Raw genomic sequence first — 19,824 nt, 5'->3', positions numbered from 1 at the left:
ATATGAGGGGATAACAAAACACTAAACTGGGTTCAGGTATTTATCTGAGAAATTTATTTGGCAAAAAAGGCAAACTACAGATGTAGGCGTTATTTTAATATGAAAAAATGCATAGAAAAAAAAAGCTCACAGAAAAAAAGCTACAAAATAATCAGTTATAAATATTTAGTTGGTTCTTTCTTGTTTTCATAATTTTTATAATAGTGTTTATAATTTCTTTTTTGGCAGTCTGGCCAAAAATAATGTTGCACAATTTGGCATGTTTCATCACAAATAAAACAATTACTCCAAGCACAACTACATTTCAAACTGAAGTTTTAAAAATAATTAATTTGGATTAATATATTAATCCAAATTAATTATTTTTAAAATGTCAGTTTGAATGAATGATTCAATGACTCACTCATAAACACTTTATAACGGGATGAATCAGTGTTTTTGAACAAATCTTTTTTTAAATTTTAACAGTCAATTCATTCAAATCATTATTTGAAGCGCCATGTTACTTTCAAAAGGTGATTTGCTCTATTTTGATCACTATACCGTAGACATCAGTGTTTATAGCCAAACTATAAACTTTTATCCCAGTACTTCTGTGATCATATGTATATTTCTAACACAGAAATAACGATACTGTGTGTTTCATACCTATACATGACAACTCTCTGGCTCAGCAGTGCCAACGCAGATCTGAATGTTCGTTTAGGAATGAGTGGGTCACGTGGGTGTTTGAATCCAGATTGTGATCTTTTAATGATTAATTGTGCAGCTCTATTTATATTCTATTTTAAAATTTTATTTTAGTTATTTTAGTACATCATGTTAAATGAAATGAAAATGAGAAACTTTGCCTTGGCAACTATCTAAAATAAAATACTTTCTTTCTTTTTTTTCATTTTATGTTAAGTAACGAATGTTTTTATGGTGTTAGTTTTGTTTTAGTTATCCATAACAACCCTGGTTTCAGGACAAGGACAAGCTACTGACTTCTGTTGTCGAATGCAGCTCAATATTTTATGTTCTTCTGACCGAAACATTTGTTGCACTGGAACTGCACTATAATAGAAACGCTCAAGTTGTGACAGAGAGTCAGTGTTGTGTAGGCTGCACATTTTATGCCGAGCGTGTCACTTTGCATAGCATTGCTATTTTCAGAGAGCCACACTACAGGTTGTGCGTTAACTTTCCGCCCACACTGCAGCGGTCCCTTCCCCCGCATCACTGAAATGTCACCTCTTCCCCACACCAAATATCCCCTCCCTCTCTGACACAGGCTTCGATACACTCTTTCCTTCCAGCTGTGAGTCACTAGAGCTCTTGAGGGGGTTTGGGGGTTGCCTACTTCTCGAGCAATTTGAGTGTAGGCCACTGAAATGGCTGCGAGTTGACTTTCAGAATCACATTATTAGAAAGAGCCACAAAGTTTGAAGCAGTCAAAAAAAAAAAAAAAATGAGACAAAGATAGCGATGTTGTAACTCACAACCACAAAACTTCCTGTGACGGAATAGTTTGGTACTAATGGCACAAAATTCACCTTGGGTTTATGCAAGGTTTTACCAGCCTCTATATTTAGAGTCAGTCAAAAATGATAACAGTCTGTCAGAGGTGTATAATATACAACATTAATGTGGAGGTATTAATATATAATATGATTTTTTTTTAAAAACTCAATATGGAATGTTGATTGAAGTAACTACAAAATGGCGACTGAAAATAATTTTATCAAACAACAGAATGTTTCAGCCATGCTTTCACTTGGCATCAGAATGGTTTGGAAATCAGCATATGTTTCTGTTTCATTCCTCTTGATGGTAAGAGGCGGCGCTACGGACTAGTGGACTTTTTTTTTAGCTTTATTATAGATGAGACCTGTTATAGTATTTATACATTTATGGCTCTATCCAATAGTACCAGTGTTTCCCAACCCTGTTCCTGGAGAAAGGTGTATTCCAAAGTTTTTTAGTTTTAGTATGAATATGTTAGCCTTGAGGTTATGAATAAGCTGCTTTGTTCAAAAACAATGACAAAATTCGCATTTAGGAGATATAAGCTTTCAAAACTTACAGTCTCTCACTTCTGCTAAAATGGATCATGGATTTTCATGACATCCCCGCAGACTTCAGTTTCCAATCAAATCTTCTATCCAATCAAATGCTCTCTAGAATCTGAAGTCCCGCCCCCTACATTATAAATAGACGCTGAAGTTTGTCACTTGTTCACACATTTACTATTGTCTACATGGTGAATGGCACATAGTGCACTATATAGGGGACAGGGAACAATTAAGACAGTGTAAATGCTTTCCATTGACGCAAATGAAGTCTGGTTTTGCTTTAGTGTCACGTGAACTGCCGCAGTACGAGCACAGTCTGCTTCGGTCCAGAGACACGAGAGCACAGAGCGGATATCCGTGAGTCGGAGCAGACCACAAAACTTATCGGACCCATTTGAATTCTACACAGAATGCTATAAAGTGATATGGAGGAGATTAGGAGGATAAATGGTTAGACATTAAAAGGAAACTGAGGCTTTACCAAGCTCAACGGCTCTGGCCGAACTGTGATATAAATGAAATGCTATTGGCTATTTTAAAAAAGGGGAGGAGCTGTCCTGCCCTGTCTTCCTGTTTCAGGAATTACATCAACACATTAGCCACGTTTCCACTGTCGGGCCTAAAGCGGGTGTGCTAGTGCGTGCCAGGGCCAGTCGCGTTTCCACTGTCACTTCCGGGGCTTGATCGCGCCTCTTCGGGGCTTCCTCGGGGCCAACGGCCAGGGTTTTTCGGCCCGCCAAATACCTTGGTCCAAAGCGGGCAAGCTCGGGCTTGAGGGAGTGGTTACGAACAAAGGCGGAGTTTATCTGTGTGTGGAGACGGGGGCGCCATGGATGATTACATAGGTTACCAGCTAACATCAGCATTAAAGACTTTTAAAACATTTTAGCTCAACTCACTCTCAGACAGCAGCAAGTGTTTGAAATAACTTCTGTTTGTGATCCGATGTGGATTCTGATCACCAAGACTATGCGCGCTATTACCATAGTAAACATGGTAAATACAACGGCTTGAAGAAATCAGACAAATCATATACGTAGGCTATCACAATCATGTATTTATTTTATCTGTCAGCACGTCTCGTCTTTTAATGGACTGTCTGATATCCATATTTAGCTCCACATATTTCATAAAATAAAGCAACTCCAGTTTTTCCTCTGTTTCTCAGACTGAAAATATAACTGTTGGGACTGTCACTGGAGAGAGTGCTAAAGCTCTTCAGGTCGTATTTTTGGTGGAAAATTTGTAGAAATTATCATTCTTTGTAAATGTGATGTAAACATATGACTACAACGTTCAGAAAACATGTTTTCTCATACTGTGCTGCAGCAACTCTTCACACTCTGCCTGAAACAATCTGTTTTAGTTCCTGTCTCTTTAAAGCGCAACTTTCCGAAAAACAGTCTGCTCTGATTGGTCAGCTGGCCCAGTCTAATTGTTCAACCACTTAGAGTGCATGTCAGAAATGTTGCACTTCTTGCGCTGGACTACAAATGAGGCATTTCAGGCAAACGTTTTCTGCTGGACACATTCACTCCCTTATCATGGACTTTGTGTTTTATAACTTTCGTTATCGTATACATGCACAAACAGCTACATTACACGTAAGGTAAGATAAAAAAAAGCATAATATGCCTGTCCTTTAAGTACCTATCAGCTCATTAGTAGAGAATCTAAGACCTGAAATGAGTGGGTCAGATAATAGAAACATCTAAAATGTGCACTGTTGGTGTGCCTCCAGGAACAGGGTTGGGAGCAACATGAAATTAACAGCCTGTTAAGGTACATCACTGATACAGTCCGTAGATCATTTTGTATCAATCTACTGGAGCTATGAGCGGTTTACCCAGTGCTACACTATGTCTTGATAGTCCTAGAAGACTACCATGAGCTTGTTAGGTCTGTCACACCTTGACGATTTTCCACCTGAACCATAAAATTGGCTCAAAGAAACTTATGTTCTGACCTTCAGGAAGGATTCTTACCTGATGTCAACCATGACTTGTTGAGAGTGGTACCTCTGGGTTCATATTGTTCAATTCACAAGTTCACACTTACAAATAAGTCAGATTTCTACACCAAATACGCATACAATTTACTTAATTGCATGCATATTTGGCGTGCTGTCCGGAGAGAGGCTCCGAGCTCGGTATTTGGCCCGAACCCAGAGTACTCCCCCCATATTCTGGTTAGGAAGATAACCAGGCAAGTGTGAGGAGACGGGGTGGTGGAGGGATGCTGAAAACTGTCGAGGCATCATAGGTGAGTTGACTGTGTATTTATGATGTCCTCCACTTATGCAGATTGGGTAGACATGTTAATTACTGATTACTGTCAGCTGGTTGGAATGACGTGATAATTGGATAGATCATTTGAAAGTGCTCCTCCCAAACTTTCGCAAGTCTATGTCTCCTGTTAGGCCTTGTCCACACTAATAGGTTTTCCTTTGAAAATGCATCTTTTTCTCTCCGTTTTGGAGATTTGAAAATGATTACGCATGTTTAGTCATGTGACGCATATTGAACCAATAGATATGTGCTATTCATTTTCACACAGTTGCTAAAATGTTACTTTGCATGCTCTTCATATCACAGTCCTGCAAAGGTGACAGAAAATTTACTCACAATTGCTGTCCTCCCTGACAGCAACATAGTGTCCAGGTCGCACTTACTCAACATTATATGTTTGGTCTAAAATGCAACTGCTCTCATGTTTTGCCGCAGCCCAAACAGATGTGACCCAGATCCAGCCCATATCTGGTACATGTGGATTACACACGGACCAGATGTGGGCTGGATCTGGGCCACATCTGTCTGGGCCGCAGCAAAACATGAGAGCAGTTGTTTTTTTAGACCAAACATATAATGTTGAGTGAGTGTGACCTGTGAATGGTCTATAAGCATCTGTGAATGGTGCAGGTTTTGCTAAATAAAATGATCTTGCCAGAAGAGCATGAGAACTTTATTATGTCTGTTCCGTCTGTATCATCTCAGTGAGCTTTTATGAGGTTTTAATAAGGTGGATTTAGCGTTTTCTGATGTTTCAGTGTGGATGAGAAACTTTGCTGTTTTCAAATATATCCAGGTTAATGTAGACATAGCCTAAGAAACCCTTCCCTTTGTGGTGTAGGGACCATGGAGTTGATCCTATACTTTGGATGTTAACAGCAGCCCTTATATAGAGATCTCAATTGTCACTCTATTAGACCATTTTAGTGATTTGGGCTGCCTTCTAAGTGGTTTTCTTGGCCGATATCTGCACTGCTGCCACCTGGGATTCACTTTGGCTGGTTTCACAAGGTCAATTCTGCAGTGTTTCTGGAGCAGCCTTGACTACTTTTTCAGGTGAACGTGGAGGTATGAAAGAGGACACTAGTTGTGTAACGTGGCTCTATGATTTCCGGATAGTTGCCAAAGTTATTTTTCTTTGGTTAGTAATCCTCACAGCTCAACACATGTCATTATGTGACTTTGTTGGTGTATTCTTACAACCTGTCCGTCTGGCACTGCGATTATGCACTTGTACATAGTGCCGGCTCTAGCGGTCATCAGGAATTCATCCAACCACAGTTAACTAACTAGTTGTTTAGTGGAAGCCATTGGCATGGTAACGTTGTTTTGTTACCAGTACCAAAACTATTGTTACTTTATTAATACGTAATATACTTGTGCATCACTAACTGATGCACTGTTTTATAAGCACTTTCTAGTGCTTCTTGTTTTAACATGTATTTCAAGCTCCAAAAAAATGTAAACAGACACAGGAAACTGGTTTATGTTTTTCTATTAAAAATAATTTATTCCAGGACCACATATAAATAATTCTTGAAACACATTACAGATAATATTTGCTGTGAATAAATACCAAACAAACCAAAAAACAAGGCTTTTCATACGATAATCTATATGAAAGGTTGCACAAAATTTCTATCTCATCATCTATATTCCTCTAGGTCTATAACTGGAATGTCACTATGTACTGTAAGTCAGAAGTACCGTTCCTAATTCCAGAGCAGCTTATTAAGTATTGTGCAAGTTTGTGATGATCTGAACTGACTGAACAGATCCAGTAGTTGAAGAGTAGACACTCTTTAAATTTATGATTCGACTGCAGATTTTTCTGTGTATCATTTATCCAAAGCACATTTCTGTATAGGCCCACATGAATCTAATTCTCAAGTAGACAAAGCTAAATGTGCTTGCACAATATTGGACTTCAAAGATGGGAATGTTTAACACAGACAGTTATTTCTTTATAAACGATGCCACAGGAGCTAACTATCTTTTCTCTGTACGTCTTTGCAGATATTTCGGAAATATTCAAATAGATAATGTCAGTTTGTGCATACTAATATGCAAAGAATACACTGAGGCATTGTGTGTTTAAAGAAGAGTAGTGCAACCAAAAGAATGTGGCTGGACAGGGAGTTCACAGATCTAGGAGCGGGCGTTTCCTACCTGGGCGTGTTTATGTTTGGACTTATTTGTTGTCGCCTGGCTTTTTATCTGGACGGGGATTTAAGACATGTCGTCAAAAATTTGTAAGCTCTTTTTTTTTTTTTGGCACGGCCATTCCCTTCAGCTTAATCTATTGTCACCTGCTCTAGACATCGGGGGGGTGTCAAGTATCGGGTTTTCATTGCACTTAAGGAATTTTTCAGCCACAGAAAAATGAACATATCCATTCAATAGAACAGACCAAGTCATATGAAGTTTAGCAAGGCAAGCAAAAGTGAAATAGTTTCAAGAGCAAGAAGGACTTGCGAAAAAGTGATCAATGGTAAACAAAAACATTCTCAAAGGCAACAGATCCGTACTGCTCGCAGACATCAAATGGTGCAGCAGGAAATGAAATTCGAGCTCTGCTTAGCGAGCTCTCATTGGCACTTAACCTACATTTTATGAATAATCTATCAAATGCTGTCCTTCGGTGGTCTCTGCATACCCTGTACGTCTTATTCCTGTACTTCCAAAAGGCCTGTCGGCTTTCTGCGGTCCACAGTGGCGATGCAACATATCTTTCGGTAAATTAACTTTGGTCAAATTTGTTGCTAAACTGATTGATTCTTATACATGCTCTCCTCAGTTTTTCAAGAAAGTTTGCAATTAATTACCCTGTTCAATATAAACAGCAGACGCCACAGGTGTGTGACTAGACGTCATTGTGTATCATTAGTTTCTGTATGCTAGCATCTCACATCAGTCCTATACACATGATACAAATGACCAAAACTTCATTTGAGAGGTAATCACCAATTCTACAGCACCACCGGGCTCTTTAGGCCCTGCCCAAGACAGGTGGGGGATTCTGGGCAAAAAGGTCCTTGTGTAAGAGCGTTCACCAGCATGCGCGATGAACTGGGGCCTTCTTAACATCAGCCTCGGTAAATCTGCTTGAAGTGGTCACATTCGTTACAGTAGCCTTGTTTCTCTTGATTGGCGTAGTGATCGCAGCCCTGCGTCTTGCAGCGCTGTTTGCTTTTCTCTTTGGGCGCCTGGGCACGCCGACCCTCTCGCTGGCCGCGGCTGAGGCAGTCCGGGCAGAGGTCCGTGCAACCAGGGGAGAGGTTCTTACATCCACTACGCCGACACTGTGCCTGGGTGAGCATCGGAGGTGGACGTGGTTTCGAGGCCCGCTGGACAGAAACAACAGAGCTTGTTGTCTTATCGGTTCTTCAACACTAACCCTAACCCCACAGCAACAACAAACGACAGCAAATAAGGACACTTACCGTGACAAGAGGTGGGGAATGAGAGCCCCTGCTAGCAGCTTGGTTGAGTCTAGCACTCTGTTCCTTCACAAAGCACTTGTTGCAGTAACCCTCCAGCATGGCCTTTCCCTCGGCACCGCAGCCCTGACCCCGGCACCGCGGACAGTTCTGAAAACCTGCCTCGGATGTGTGCCTGGGCTGGACAATAGCAGGAGTGGCCTCTGTACAAACAAAAACAGCCAAAACATCACATATTTGCTCCAGGGGTCGACTTTACAATGCCTATGAATTGCTTCCTGTACCGAACAGGAAGTGGAGATTGTATAATTGTATAATTGGTTGTAGTTGCGAGATATTTCTTGTTCATTAGAGAGGTACTACAAGAACTTTGTGTGGATTCAGAATAGTTGCACTTACGGTGATTGGTCTGGTAGTCTAGATAACATATAGTGCAGAATCCCAGCTTCTCTGGTGTTCCGAAGAATTGGCAGCCGGATCGTTTACATTGTCGGGCAGCAGGTGTCTGCCAGGTGTGGCCGGTGGTGCCAGTGCGCTCTGTCTCCCTATGTAGTGCCCACAGTGAGGCCTCTGTTCTAGGCTCCTGCTGCTGGGCATCCCCCCTCTCGGAAACAGCAGTCCTCTGCATGCAGGGTGGGCAAAGGCCATTAAATATCCTAAAGACCTCCTGTCGACACATAACACACCTCTCGGTGTCCCTTTCTCGTTCTCGTTCCCTCTCCTTCTCTCGTTCCCGGCCGCCTGGCACCCACTGACCGTGGCGCCAGCCGTGAGAGGGGCCTTGCGTTGGCCCATTGGCGGTGGACCGGTTTTGCCTCGCCGTAAAGCAGCGTTCACACAGCCCGTCGTGCTCCACACTAAGTGTGAACAAGCAACCGGGTGTCTTGCACTTCATGGCATGAGTCTCACTGTAAAGGCTTAGACTGGGGGCCGTAGGGGGCGCAGAACGCGGGCTAGGCAGGACAGAGCGCTCCAGCCTCCCTCGGCTCTCTGGGTCCGAGGATGAGGTTTGGTTTGTGCTGGAAATGGCCTCGGGCTTCCGACCCGCCTGCCGCTTTTCGAAGCACTCGTGACAGTGGGGCTGAGTGTCCACTGAGACGTAGAAGGTACAGCGGGGTGTGGCACAGCGGATCTCAATAAGGGAGAGTTGGGAGACTGAGAAGGGAGGGGGACGCTGGGATTGGGGTGCCCATAAAGACTCCTTATCCTCTTGCCAGCGCTTATATTCATGGTTGACCAGTTGTAGGTAGTCCTCCATCAGATTCATATCCTCAGGTAGGTTGCCTTCATCCAGTCTGATGAAGAAAGGATTCAAGATTTAAAAAGGTAAACGGCAATCCGCCACAACTTTTTAGGTTACACTGAAGAAATGCCTACATATTTATCCCAAGTAAATATTACAACCAATTCTACTTGTCTTACTTGTTGTATTTTAGACTCTGGTGTTTTAACCAGGCCTCTTAACTAACTTAACCAGCAAGACTTCAACAAAGAGTGTATTTAGTTCATACCTGGCTGCAGTGATAATCTGTGTGGGATCGTAGCCCAGGCCAATGACAGGGATTTCTATAAGCATTAGGTAGTCTTTCAGCAACTTCTCCTTCTGTTGCTGCTCCTTCTCTGTCAGAAAGTGCACTCGAAGCTCTTCAAACCCTCCCCGTCCCGGGTTTATCAACGGCACCGCACGGATCTCTGAATGGGTCACAAAGATCAAATATTCAAATACACTGTGCCAACTTGTAAGAGCACATTTAAGAGTAGTGCAATATCTAGTGACGTACCCGGGCCACTGTCCTTGATTGTGATCAGGGGTGCAAAGTGCTGGGAGTCATAGCCAAGCACTATGGGATATTTGTAGCATTCTCCTGGAGGCCAATGCAAAGGCAGGTATATGCCCCCCACATTGAGGGGTGAAAAGGAGGAACCAGACTTCATACTTCTAAGTACTTGGTCTGTTGAGGAATAAAACAAATCGGTTATATATTATGGTCATGTTGGTGCACTTGTGTCCAAAGAATGAAGCGTTTTATCGCTCCAATGAATAAGTGTTTGTGCAATTCTACTGAAATGCTGCTGTATATGGATACATACCTGCAATAACAATAATTGGCCTCCGTAGAATATTTGAAAGCACAAAGATGTGAATATCCTCTAAAGAGTCAAACTGCAGGCCATTACTGCTGGACACTGGAGAAGCCATTTCTACAATCTTAACCCATTCCTCCTCCCAGTTCTGAGCGACAAAACAAATAGCAAATATCCATGAGTTCTCATATCAAAAGGACAACGTTTAGATCTTTTGACTGGCTGTTTATGCCACACAAAGGACATTTTTGCATGTTCGCTGTGAAGATGGAAGTGCTTACCAAAGTGCTGTATCGCAGGCCAGTCTGGGTGAACTCCTGAGAGTGCAGCAGCTCTGTTTGAAAGCGTGTTCTAAAGTTACTAGTGTCTGTTTCTTTCAGCACTGCATAAAGAGCCTTCCGGAGCACCAGGTCCGTGTCCTGAACCCCCAGCAGGTACTGAGAGGCTGCATGAAGCAGGCAGTTCCCATCACCTGAATGAAAACACACAAACACAGGAAACCTCAGGATAGTCACAAGGGCTTGGGACTTGTGGCGCCTTCAGGACATTATTTATTATTATCTATTATACATTATTATATTATTATCTGCGGCATGCAGGTCTGCCATTATACATTGGATGTCCTGAAGGATACCTTGCATCATTACGTTTGCAGATAGACTTTGATATTTGACTTTACTTTGGAAAAAAAAAAACCTCAGGTCATATAAGTTCATAAAGGAGTTATTCATGCATTCACAAAAAGGCTGCGAAACTTGCAGTTCCTGTTTGGACTTTCGCAATCATCTACATTGTCATAACAGAGAGAGCCTTAGCAACCTGTTGACATGCATAGCAACAAGAAATAATTCTGAGAAAATGAAAACTATACAATCTTTGCTTTGTTGTTGCATACATTGACAGCAATATCTTTTACACCTAAAGGTTAGTTCAGCTGTATTTGTCAAGAAGCAAGATTAAGGATGAGATAAAAGCAATTCAGGGGATTTCCACAGAGGTGTTAAAGCTGTTTAAAGATATCCGTTTCATCCAAATGCGTGCATTTTTAAAACAGGACATGTGACCATATCTCTGCAAAAGCATTTATATCAACTCCTCATAACACCCCAACAGCAATTTGGACATGTCAGGCTACCTATAGGGAATTATTTACAAATCTCAAAATACCTTTGTAAATCAGTAACTTTACTCTAACCATTGCAGTTCAAAGGGAAAACAACCTGTAAGTAAAAAGCGCATGCACTGCAGTGCTATACCCATGGCCTAGATTCTGTGTTCTTTCTGATGTTGTGCAACATGTGTGCGCAAATGCATTCGTACGCATTTGCATGTGTGCTTGTGTGAAACAGCCTGCGCACAACTGTGAGGAATTTCCCTAGTATGTGATTCTCTGATTAAGCGCCGTAAGGGCTTCACTTCAACTTTTTCTTTCCCTTGACTCCTCTTGACACCAGAGCCATGATATAAAGCATCTGGACTTTCCAGAGAGGAGGAGCGAAGTTGAACAGGAATGCCTGCGCCCGTGCCTATGCCATCTCTAGGGCTGATAAGGGAAGTCTGAACATATGATCTAGTTCCTGTTCTTTAAACCTGCTATCAACACAAAGACAAAATGTTCCTAAGTAGAGGGAGGTTTTAACTGGTCTATGGTTTGTATATGGAAACTATTTGTACAGTGCATAATAGACGGTTTTCTTTTTGTTACACAAGAGTAAGTTTCTGTAGGACCGTCAACTCTAGGTAAAGAAAGGCTGTACCTCTAAATCATACTCTCATAAACAAATGGATCTGAATGTGAATTGATAACATTACAAGTCCAAAGAGCTTGCAAACTCCAACTACCTAAAAGTAGTGATGCTAACTTATAAGAATACCTAACTTAACCACATTTTCCAGAAGCACTTTTCAAAATAAGTATTTTTTCCAGTAACAAATTTCCAACGAGTTGCGTTTTTTTGTCACATTGCTTGAGAATGCAAATTTACTGCAGATCAAGCTCAATGTTCTCTCTGAAGCAATTCATTTGGACTTCATATCATAGAAGATTCACTAATTTGTCCTTGCACATTTATTTTATATTAAATTTAATGTTTCTGCTCATCACTATGTTTTTGATTACATTTTGTTCTGTTCAAGTTTGATTCGAGTTACATATTTATAAAGATAATACTCTTAAAGTAGTTAGCTACTTTTTGTTAATAGTTTGCAGTGTAGATTACCATCTTTTTTAGTCTGACTTTTTAAAAACTTCACTGTAAATTATGTAAAACTTGTCACTTGGGAAGTTACAGTTTCAAAGCAGCTTCCCCAATACAATAAAGAACAGAAAAGGAACACACAAAACGTGGATACAAACAACACCTGCTATACAACCACATCCTTTTCAACACGTTCAGCAATAATGGTCACAGCAGAAAAGTTTAGCCTAGTGATTAAGCATTGTGTAAATATGATAACATTGTCCAGTTCTCTGATTTTACTGTCATACGATACAATCAGATGCACTATAGCAAGGAGAGCATGGACAATTTAACCCTTGTTTTTGGAATTATTGTACACACTAACTATTTAACCTAAAGCGTTGCAATTTTGCCTTGTCAGCAGTCATTATTCATGTCAATTAGTCCATTCAATACTCATATGTTGCATAAATGTAAAGGGGTTTAATAGAAAATAAAGAAATACTAATATATGCACCGATATATCGGTCAATAATCGGTATCAGCCGATAAACACAAATTTTCACACTATTGGCCGATAATTTAAAAACAGCCGATAGTCAGGGCCGATATATCCTGTCAATCAAAAGAGGGCAGGAAAATGCACTGCATTTGGGCTTTGTGGAAAGAAAATGCTAAGAAACCAGTTTGATGTTCAATATTAATAGTACTTATATGAATTAATAACATTCAGAAAGTTAAGAAATATTAATTTAATCTTCAAAATTTAGTTGATGTGTGATAATATTAATTTAAATTGTGTTTATGTATTGTTTAAGTATTGTGTTTAAGTTTATAACTGATACCATTTACTCTGAAACAAGTTGATGAAATGGAATGTTTTTATTTGCATTTCTTTCAAAATATAATAATTTAAAATATAATTATTAATTATAATGAAATTAACATTAATTTAAAAGAAGGTATAAAAGGCAGAACCCCCAAACTATTGGTATCAGCAGATATCACTCTGAATTATCGGTAGAGAAATTTAGTATCGCTTTATATTATATATATATATATACACACTAAATATTGTTGTACACACTAATGGTAATTATTAATACAATTTATTCCTGTAGCTCAACAGTAGAGTAATGGTGCAAAGGTCATGGGTTCAATTCCCTGGGAATACAAAAACTAATAATAATAATAACAACAACAATTATTTAAAAAAAAAATGAATCCCTTGAATGCAATGTAAGTTGCTTTCGATAAATGCATAAATGTAAATAGAGCTGCACGATTAATCGTAAAAAGATGGCGATCTCGATTCAGACACCCACGCTATCTTATTTTTTTCACGATTCGCCCGTGTCCATTAAACCTTTGACAAAATCATACCGGAACATTCAAATCTGCGTTCGTGCTGCCGTGTTGATCCAGAGAGAGAAGTTTCAAACCACACAGTAGTTATTTCTGTGTTACAAATATTCACATTATCACAGAAGTACACAGCAAAATCCCCAGAGTTAAGTCAACTCTGCTCAGAGAACATATGGCCCCCCTCTACATAGAGTTAAAATAATACTGAAGCACTGAAGTTAATGAGAATGCTGTTTGTGGAATTGTTTAATCAGATCTTGAGAGATTTAATGTCTTTTGTCTTCAGTTGATTTCATCTAAGGCTGTGGCTGGAAGTCATTTGTAGTTATTGTGTTTCTCTTCAGTGATTCTGCTTGTTAACAGCAGGTGTTCATCACTAACGCTCAAACATAACTTAATTAATCACTTGATTATCTCATTAACTTTAACTCTGCTTCAGTGTTACTTTAACACTATATAGAGAGGGGCCATATGTAATCTGAGCAGAGTTGATTTAACTCTGGGGATTTTGCTGTGTACTGAAATAAAAGTTTAAAGTTAGGATATAAACACTGATGTCTATGATAGCGATCAAAATAGACCAAACTAACTTGGCGCTTCAAATAACGGTTGTATCAATTACATCTTACGCCACTAGTTGGCGACAAGTGACTGTTAAAAAAAAAAAAATGTATTTGTCATTGAATCATTCATTCAAAAGTTTCGATCAAAAGCACTGATTCATCCAGTAATGAAACAAGTATTTATTAATGAGTCATTGAATTCATTCAAAACCATTCTTTAAATAATTTATTCAAATTAATTAAACATTCTTTTCCAGCAATTAATATTTTGTCAGAACCTCTAATAAATTACATGTTATTTTGTTTAGTTGTATACGTGAATCGTGCAGCTTTAAATGTAAATGTATAAAACACATCCTGCAACTTTAGACATATCCTCTGCTTCAATAGTGACATCAGACTATTGATCAAACTATTTGACTAACCTTGAAATCCTAAAGAGGCACTTTATAAATCAGTAAAATACAAATACACCTTTTTTAAAATCAGGACAGGAAATTAAGACAGATACAAATTTTGAAGGAAACCCGATCCCTGTGAGCGGATCTGAGATGGCCATTGTGTATTACGTTATTACATTTGAGCGTTACATTGATTCCAGTTCCCCTCTATATTCTGTTACGGGTCATATCAGCGCAACTCGTTTTAAACGTGCTCCAGTCTAACGCTTTCATAATTCAGTGTGATTTAAGACAGGAAATTCCCATTTCATTATGAGGAAAAATCTGTGCTGTCCAGCAAAAAAAGCAAGAAATTTACCAGAATACAAGGAGAAGAAACTATCCACTACCAGGAACTAGACATGACAAAAACAACATACTAACACAACAGCATAAAATAATGAAACTACCAAACAAGCAACAGTAGATTGTTGACCATTTCAGATAAATGTAAAGAGAAAATGAGATGTGTGTAATCTGCATTTACCTAATTTCAGTTACAGTAACTAGTGACTGTACAATGGAGCAACAATGGCAAGTACAGAGAAGTTTCCCCTGCAACATTACTCATAAGAGAAGAGCAGCGCGACCTGACCCTGAGTTAGCAAGAGCAACGTCAGAGTCATAAAGAGCTCGCTGTGAGCCCAGCATCACGGCACGGCCCCTTTAATCAAATTGTGCTGTAGAATTAAGGGGGAAAAACATCAGTGTGACAGACAGTGCAGGATTTTCCCGTCTGCCGTGAAGCACTGTTTTTTTTTTTTTTTCAAGTGGTCTAACGATATGGCTTTTTATGGCAATGTCTAGAAGTTTTAGCAATTAAAATGTACATAAAAACACTGTGAGGAACTGAATAAAAAGTAGTATCACTTTTTTTAACTGACCAAGCAGACATGATTATCAGCCAAAAAAAATGGCAAAGTAGTAAATGATTATTTGTAGATCAGCCTGTTACTAGCTAATAACATGCATTACTAAGTAATAATTACTGTAATTTAATTACTTTTCCCTTGAAAAAGTAAAGGGATTACTCAGAACTTTTCTGTAATTTAATTACATTTACTTCTGATGTAATTACATTAAATATGTATAGACTATAGAACAATTCTATGTAAAACAATAAGGTATTTAATATAAAAACTTTAATGTCTAATGTTAAAATGTAAGTTTTTAATGTAACCTTGTCCCTTTAAATACTTTGGTCAGTTCAAGAATAATTTATGCAATTTATTTTATTTTATTTTATTTTTAAGAATTAAAGGGGCGTGTTGATCAACTGGTCGAGGGTTTCCTAAATAATTACAATTAAAACACGGAAAAATCCAGTTCAAACCCCAACTGTCAAAATTCAAATTTAAACTGCCAGAAGCCCATTAGTCTCATTTTAAGCGGCCATTTTATGTACTATCTATCTATCTATCTATCTATCAGGCTTTCTCAAGCCAACTTTAAAGTTTGTTTAGACAAACTTTATTATCTAGTTAATTAATATAAACCAATACAAAATGGTTTAAAGAAACTTTTAAAAATGTCGCCGTTTCATTTGAAGGAAACGCAAGACACCATTCTATCTGTCTTAGCTGGCTTGCTTTTAAAACTACTTAAAACTATTACCAGCCGAAAACCTTCAAAATTCAAGCTTTTAAAACTACTTCGAACTTTCTGGTCAGGCTTTCTCAAGCCAACTTCAAACTTTATCTAGTCAATATAAGCCAATACAAATGGCTTAAAATGGTTTAATTTGAAGGAAACGCGACACACCGCTAGCACTCAAAGTTAGCTGCGATGTTTAGCCGATAAAAGCATTGCATATTTACCGTTCGTTCTCAGTGGCACCAGCTTCTTGACCTCACGGCACCAGTTCAACCTCTTCTCCTGCTCCAGCGAGCTCTGCATGGCCCGGTCCAAGATGGCCGCCTGGATGACCTCGCGGAAGGCCTGCGGGAACTGGCTCATGCGGATCATCTCCAGGGTGTAGCGATGCATGCTACGCAGGTGATGGATCAGGCCGCTGCTGGCCGAAGGCTTGACCACATCATTGGGCACCCTCTCTCTGATTTTCACGGCCTTCAGGAGGTTACTCACGAACAGGAACTTGGGCAGGAAGTTCTGGCCCTGGGACATGGCGATCTGGAGTGGGGAACCAATCTATCTCTGCGAGAGAAGACATGAAACAAAAACACCATTGTCAGGAGCGCTCAGCCCACAACCATGTGCTACAAATAAGAATTTCCCCTCATTTCCCTCCACCCTAAAGGTGAAGAACTGAAAGAGTGATGGTGGCCCCTGAAAGCTGCTGGTGTATTCCAGTCTCATGGTAAAGGGCTCTTGAGGTCAGATGAGTGAAAGGCGAAGATCTTTATTAGTCCACCCCCACAATGAATTTTCCAAAACTACCAGAACAGGCGATAATAGCTGGGTTCAGACACGCTGACTGGAACCTGGCGGCTTTAAAATGCCATTGACTGCAAGGGCACTATTTATTTGTCTCAGCTGCCGAGGTTCTTTAGGGACAACTTATTCAGACAGTGCTCCCTTAAATACCTCTCGCGAAATATTCGCAACGTTGTTGTCGTGGGGAAAAGCGACAAAGCGGCGTCCACAGTTTTATTAAACACAAAGCACAACGGGGACAATAGAGAGCGATGCGAAAATATTGTAACATCAGTTGCTGACGCTCGAATTACGTAATTGACTTGACAGAAGCCCTTAGACAATGCAACACTGTAACACTCGAAAGGAAGCGATATGTCCCCATGGCAACAATAGAACGTTTTCTCCGTTTAATGTTCTTAATCGCTGATAACTGACGTCTTCGCAAACAATGGCTGTCAAATCCGTGGCGTTCAAGACTGTGTCCGTCCGTGCAAGACAGCCTTACCGTTTGAGCTTGAGACAATATGGGAGAAATCAACCTCGCTTGCTTTAGGATAGAGTCTGGACGCGACATTAGAGAGGCGAGGGAACGGGCAGCGATGAATCGGACAACTCTTACCTGTTCAATATGTCGGGATCCACCAACAAAGCCCATAAGATGCTCTGGCTCTGCTGCTACTTCACTCAGTCCACTTTAATCGTCCATGGCGCTTTAAGAGATCCACTGGATTTCACTGCTCGCATGAAACGCGTCCAAAACACGGCGAAGTCTACGCTCTATTAGTTTAGACAGCCCGATTGATACCAGTACATAAAAGCCAGTAGGGGATTTCCATAAGGTACTTTCCACTTTCACAACCCATTATGAGCGAGCGTTCTCTCGTCTTGTCCGCCAGGGGGCGAGAGCGGCCTTGTACGCTTACGCTACGTTCGAAAGATGACGTAAAGCTCGACGCCTGTTATGCCACACCCATAGTCGGTAGTTAGGTGAGATGTGGAAACGTAACACTGGAAGTCCCAGCCTGTGCATTTTACACGCATGTATGTTCTAGTTCCATTTAATTGATGTAAAGAATGAATGTGCATTACAAGAGAGGGAATTTTAGTCATATGACTCTATATGGGGGAGCAAGGCGTGACTTTTTCATTTGAATGTGACTAATTCAGTCAGACAAGTAAAATGTTTGTGTTTATATAAATACCATTAAATGCCTTCAGAAAGATAACAAGGTTGGCTGTAACAACCCAGATAACATGGAACGTTTTCAGAAATAATGTTCTGTCAAGGTTAATTCTCAAAGTTATGATCAACGTTCTTTTTAGAATGTTCATTCAAAGTTCTGTATAAAGCTACTCAGAGTAGAAAAAATTACGTAATTTTACTCTTATTTCCCAGACTTGAGAATAAGTGTGATTCATAAAGACCAAAAGTGATGAGTTTTTAAATGACCCTACAAGTTTGCTTAAATCATCAAAACATGAGCAAAATATTTTTATATTTTTTAAATATTTTAAAATATGAGGAAAGAACAAAACACTACACTTAGTGAAGGTATTTATCTGACAAAATTAGCAAAAACTACAGGTTTTAGAACAACAAAAAAGCAAACATTGACTACAGCATTATCAGTTATTAATATTTCATTGGTTCTCTCTTGTTTTTGCATGTGTTAATTTCTTTGTATGACAGCCTGGCCAAAAATTATGTTGCACAATTTGTCATGTTTCATTGCGTTTTCACAAATAAAACAGTTGACTCCACACACAACTACGCAATATGCTTGCAAAATCTCGGTAACACTTTACAATAAGGTTCATTTGTTAACATTACATAATGTATTAACTGACATGAACTAACAATGAGCAACACATTTATTACTGTGTTTGTTCTTCTTTGTTAATGTTAGTTCATAAAAATACTGTCGTTCACTGTTTGTTCATGTTACTTCACAGTGCATTAACTATGTTAACAAATACAATTCGTGATTTTAATAATGTATTAGTAAATGTTGAAATTAACATTAACAAAGATTAATAAATGCTGTATAAGTGCAGTTCATTATTAGTTCATGTTAATTAATGTTAACTAATGAACCTTATTGTGAAGTGTTAGCAAAATCTTATTTGTGAAGATGTCAATCTTCCTATGCTGGACATCACTTCTGGTCACTACTGTATGTCAGTTCATTGACTTTAAATGACCGTCAAACCGTGCGGCAAAAGTAAACCTCTTTTATGAGGATTTCTGGCTTCCCTGCAGTTGTTGGAGCCGTTGATGATGAAACTCATGTTCACATCTTTGCTCCAACTGCAGACATACAGTACTGTGCAAAAGTCGTCAGTATTTTAACCCACTATTTTAAAGTGTTTTAAGCCAGTTATTTATATCTTTTGCTGTAGTGTGTCAGTAGGAAACATCAGTTCACATTTCTAAACATTCATTTTGTCATTAATTGTAATAATCCAGTGAGATTTTTGAATACACAAGCAGTCTGACAACAGCCGGTGCTCCACACGGAGATCTGATCTCACCATCATCGAATCCGTCTGTGATTACATGAAGAAACGGATGAAACTGAGACAAACTAAATCCGGAAGAACTGTGGCCGTGTCTCTAAGACGCTTGAAGAAACCTTCCTCCTAAGCTACCTGAAAAATGATGTGCAAGTGTTTCTGGGACAAAAGCTGTTTTAAACACAAAGGGTGGTCACACCAAATATTGATTTGATGTAGTTAATAGAAGTTAATTGATAAAATCTATTTATGACATTATTTTTGAAAGCATCCTCACTTTACAGCATTTGTACACTAGTGCCTAGAACTCTTCACAGTACTGTATCTTTGCAGGAAGGTTTCTCGCGTCTCACGTCTTAGAGACACGGCCACAGTTCTTCTGGATTTAGTTTGTCTCAGTTTCATCTGTTTCTTCATGTAACCACTACATTATAATATTATAATAAAATCATTTATTAAGACAATGACATTTTTAATATTTACATTTATTTTAAAAAATTGCTTTGCATTTTGCAAAAT

At 39.4% G+C, this 19,824-nt stretch overlaps 1 protein-coding gene across 1 annotated transcript; it reads right to left on the bottom strand.

Annotated features, from left to right (window-relative positions):
- Nucleotides 1-5,825: 5,825 nt before the first annotated feature.
- Nucleotides 5,826-17,665, bottom strand: tnfaip3 (tumor necrosis factor, alpha-induced protein 3). The gene is made up of 9 exons (XM_051916959.1): nucleotides 17,411-17,665; nucleotides 16,233-16,569; nucleotides 10,149-10,339; nucleotides 9,874-10,015; nucleotides 9,564-9,734; nucleotides 9,294-9,474; nucleotides 8,182-9,077; nucleotides 7,786-7,985; nucleotides 5,826-7,689 (listed from the first exon to the last, which is right to left on the bottom strand). The coding sequence occupies exons 2-9, from the start codon at nucleotides 16,537-16,539 to the stop codon at nucleotides 7,429-7,431; spliced, it is 2,349 nt and encodes a 782-aa protein (XP_051772919.1). The 5' UTR covers nucleotides 16,540-16,569; nucleotides 17,411-17,665; the 3' UTR covers nucleotides 5,826-7,428.
- Nucleotides 17,666-19,824: the final 2,159 nt, after the last annotated feature.

The sequence above is a fragment of the Ctenopharyngodon idella genome, chromosome 13 (genome assembly GCF_019924925.1).
Source record: "Ctenopharyngodon idella isolate HZGC_01 chromosome 13, HZGC01, whole genome shotgun sequence".
In the NCBI taxonomy this organism is placed as follows: Eukaryota; Metazoa; Chordata; class Actinopteri; order Cypriniformes; family Xenocyprididae; genus Ctenopharyngodon; species Ctenopharyngodon idella.
Note: the sequence above shows the minus strand (reverse complement) of the source record. Positions and strands in the feature narration are given on the sequence as shown.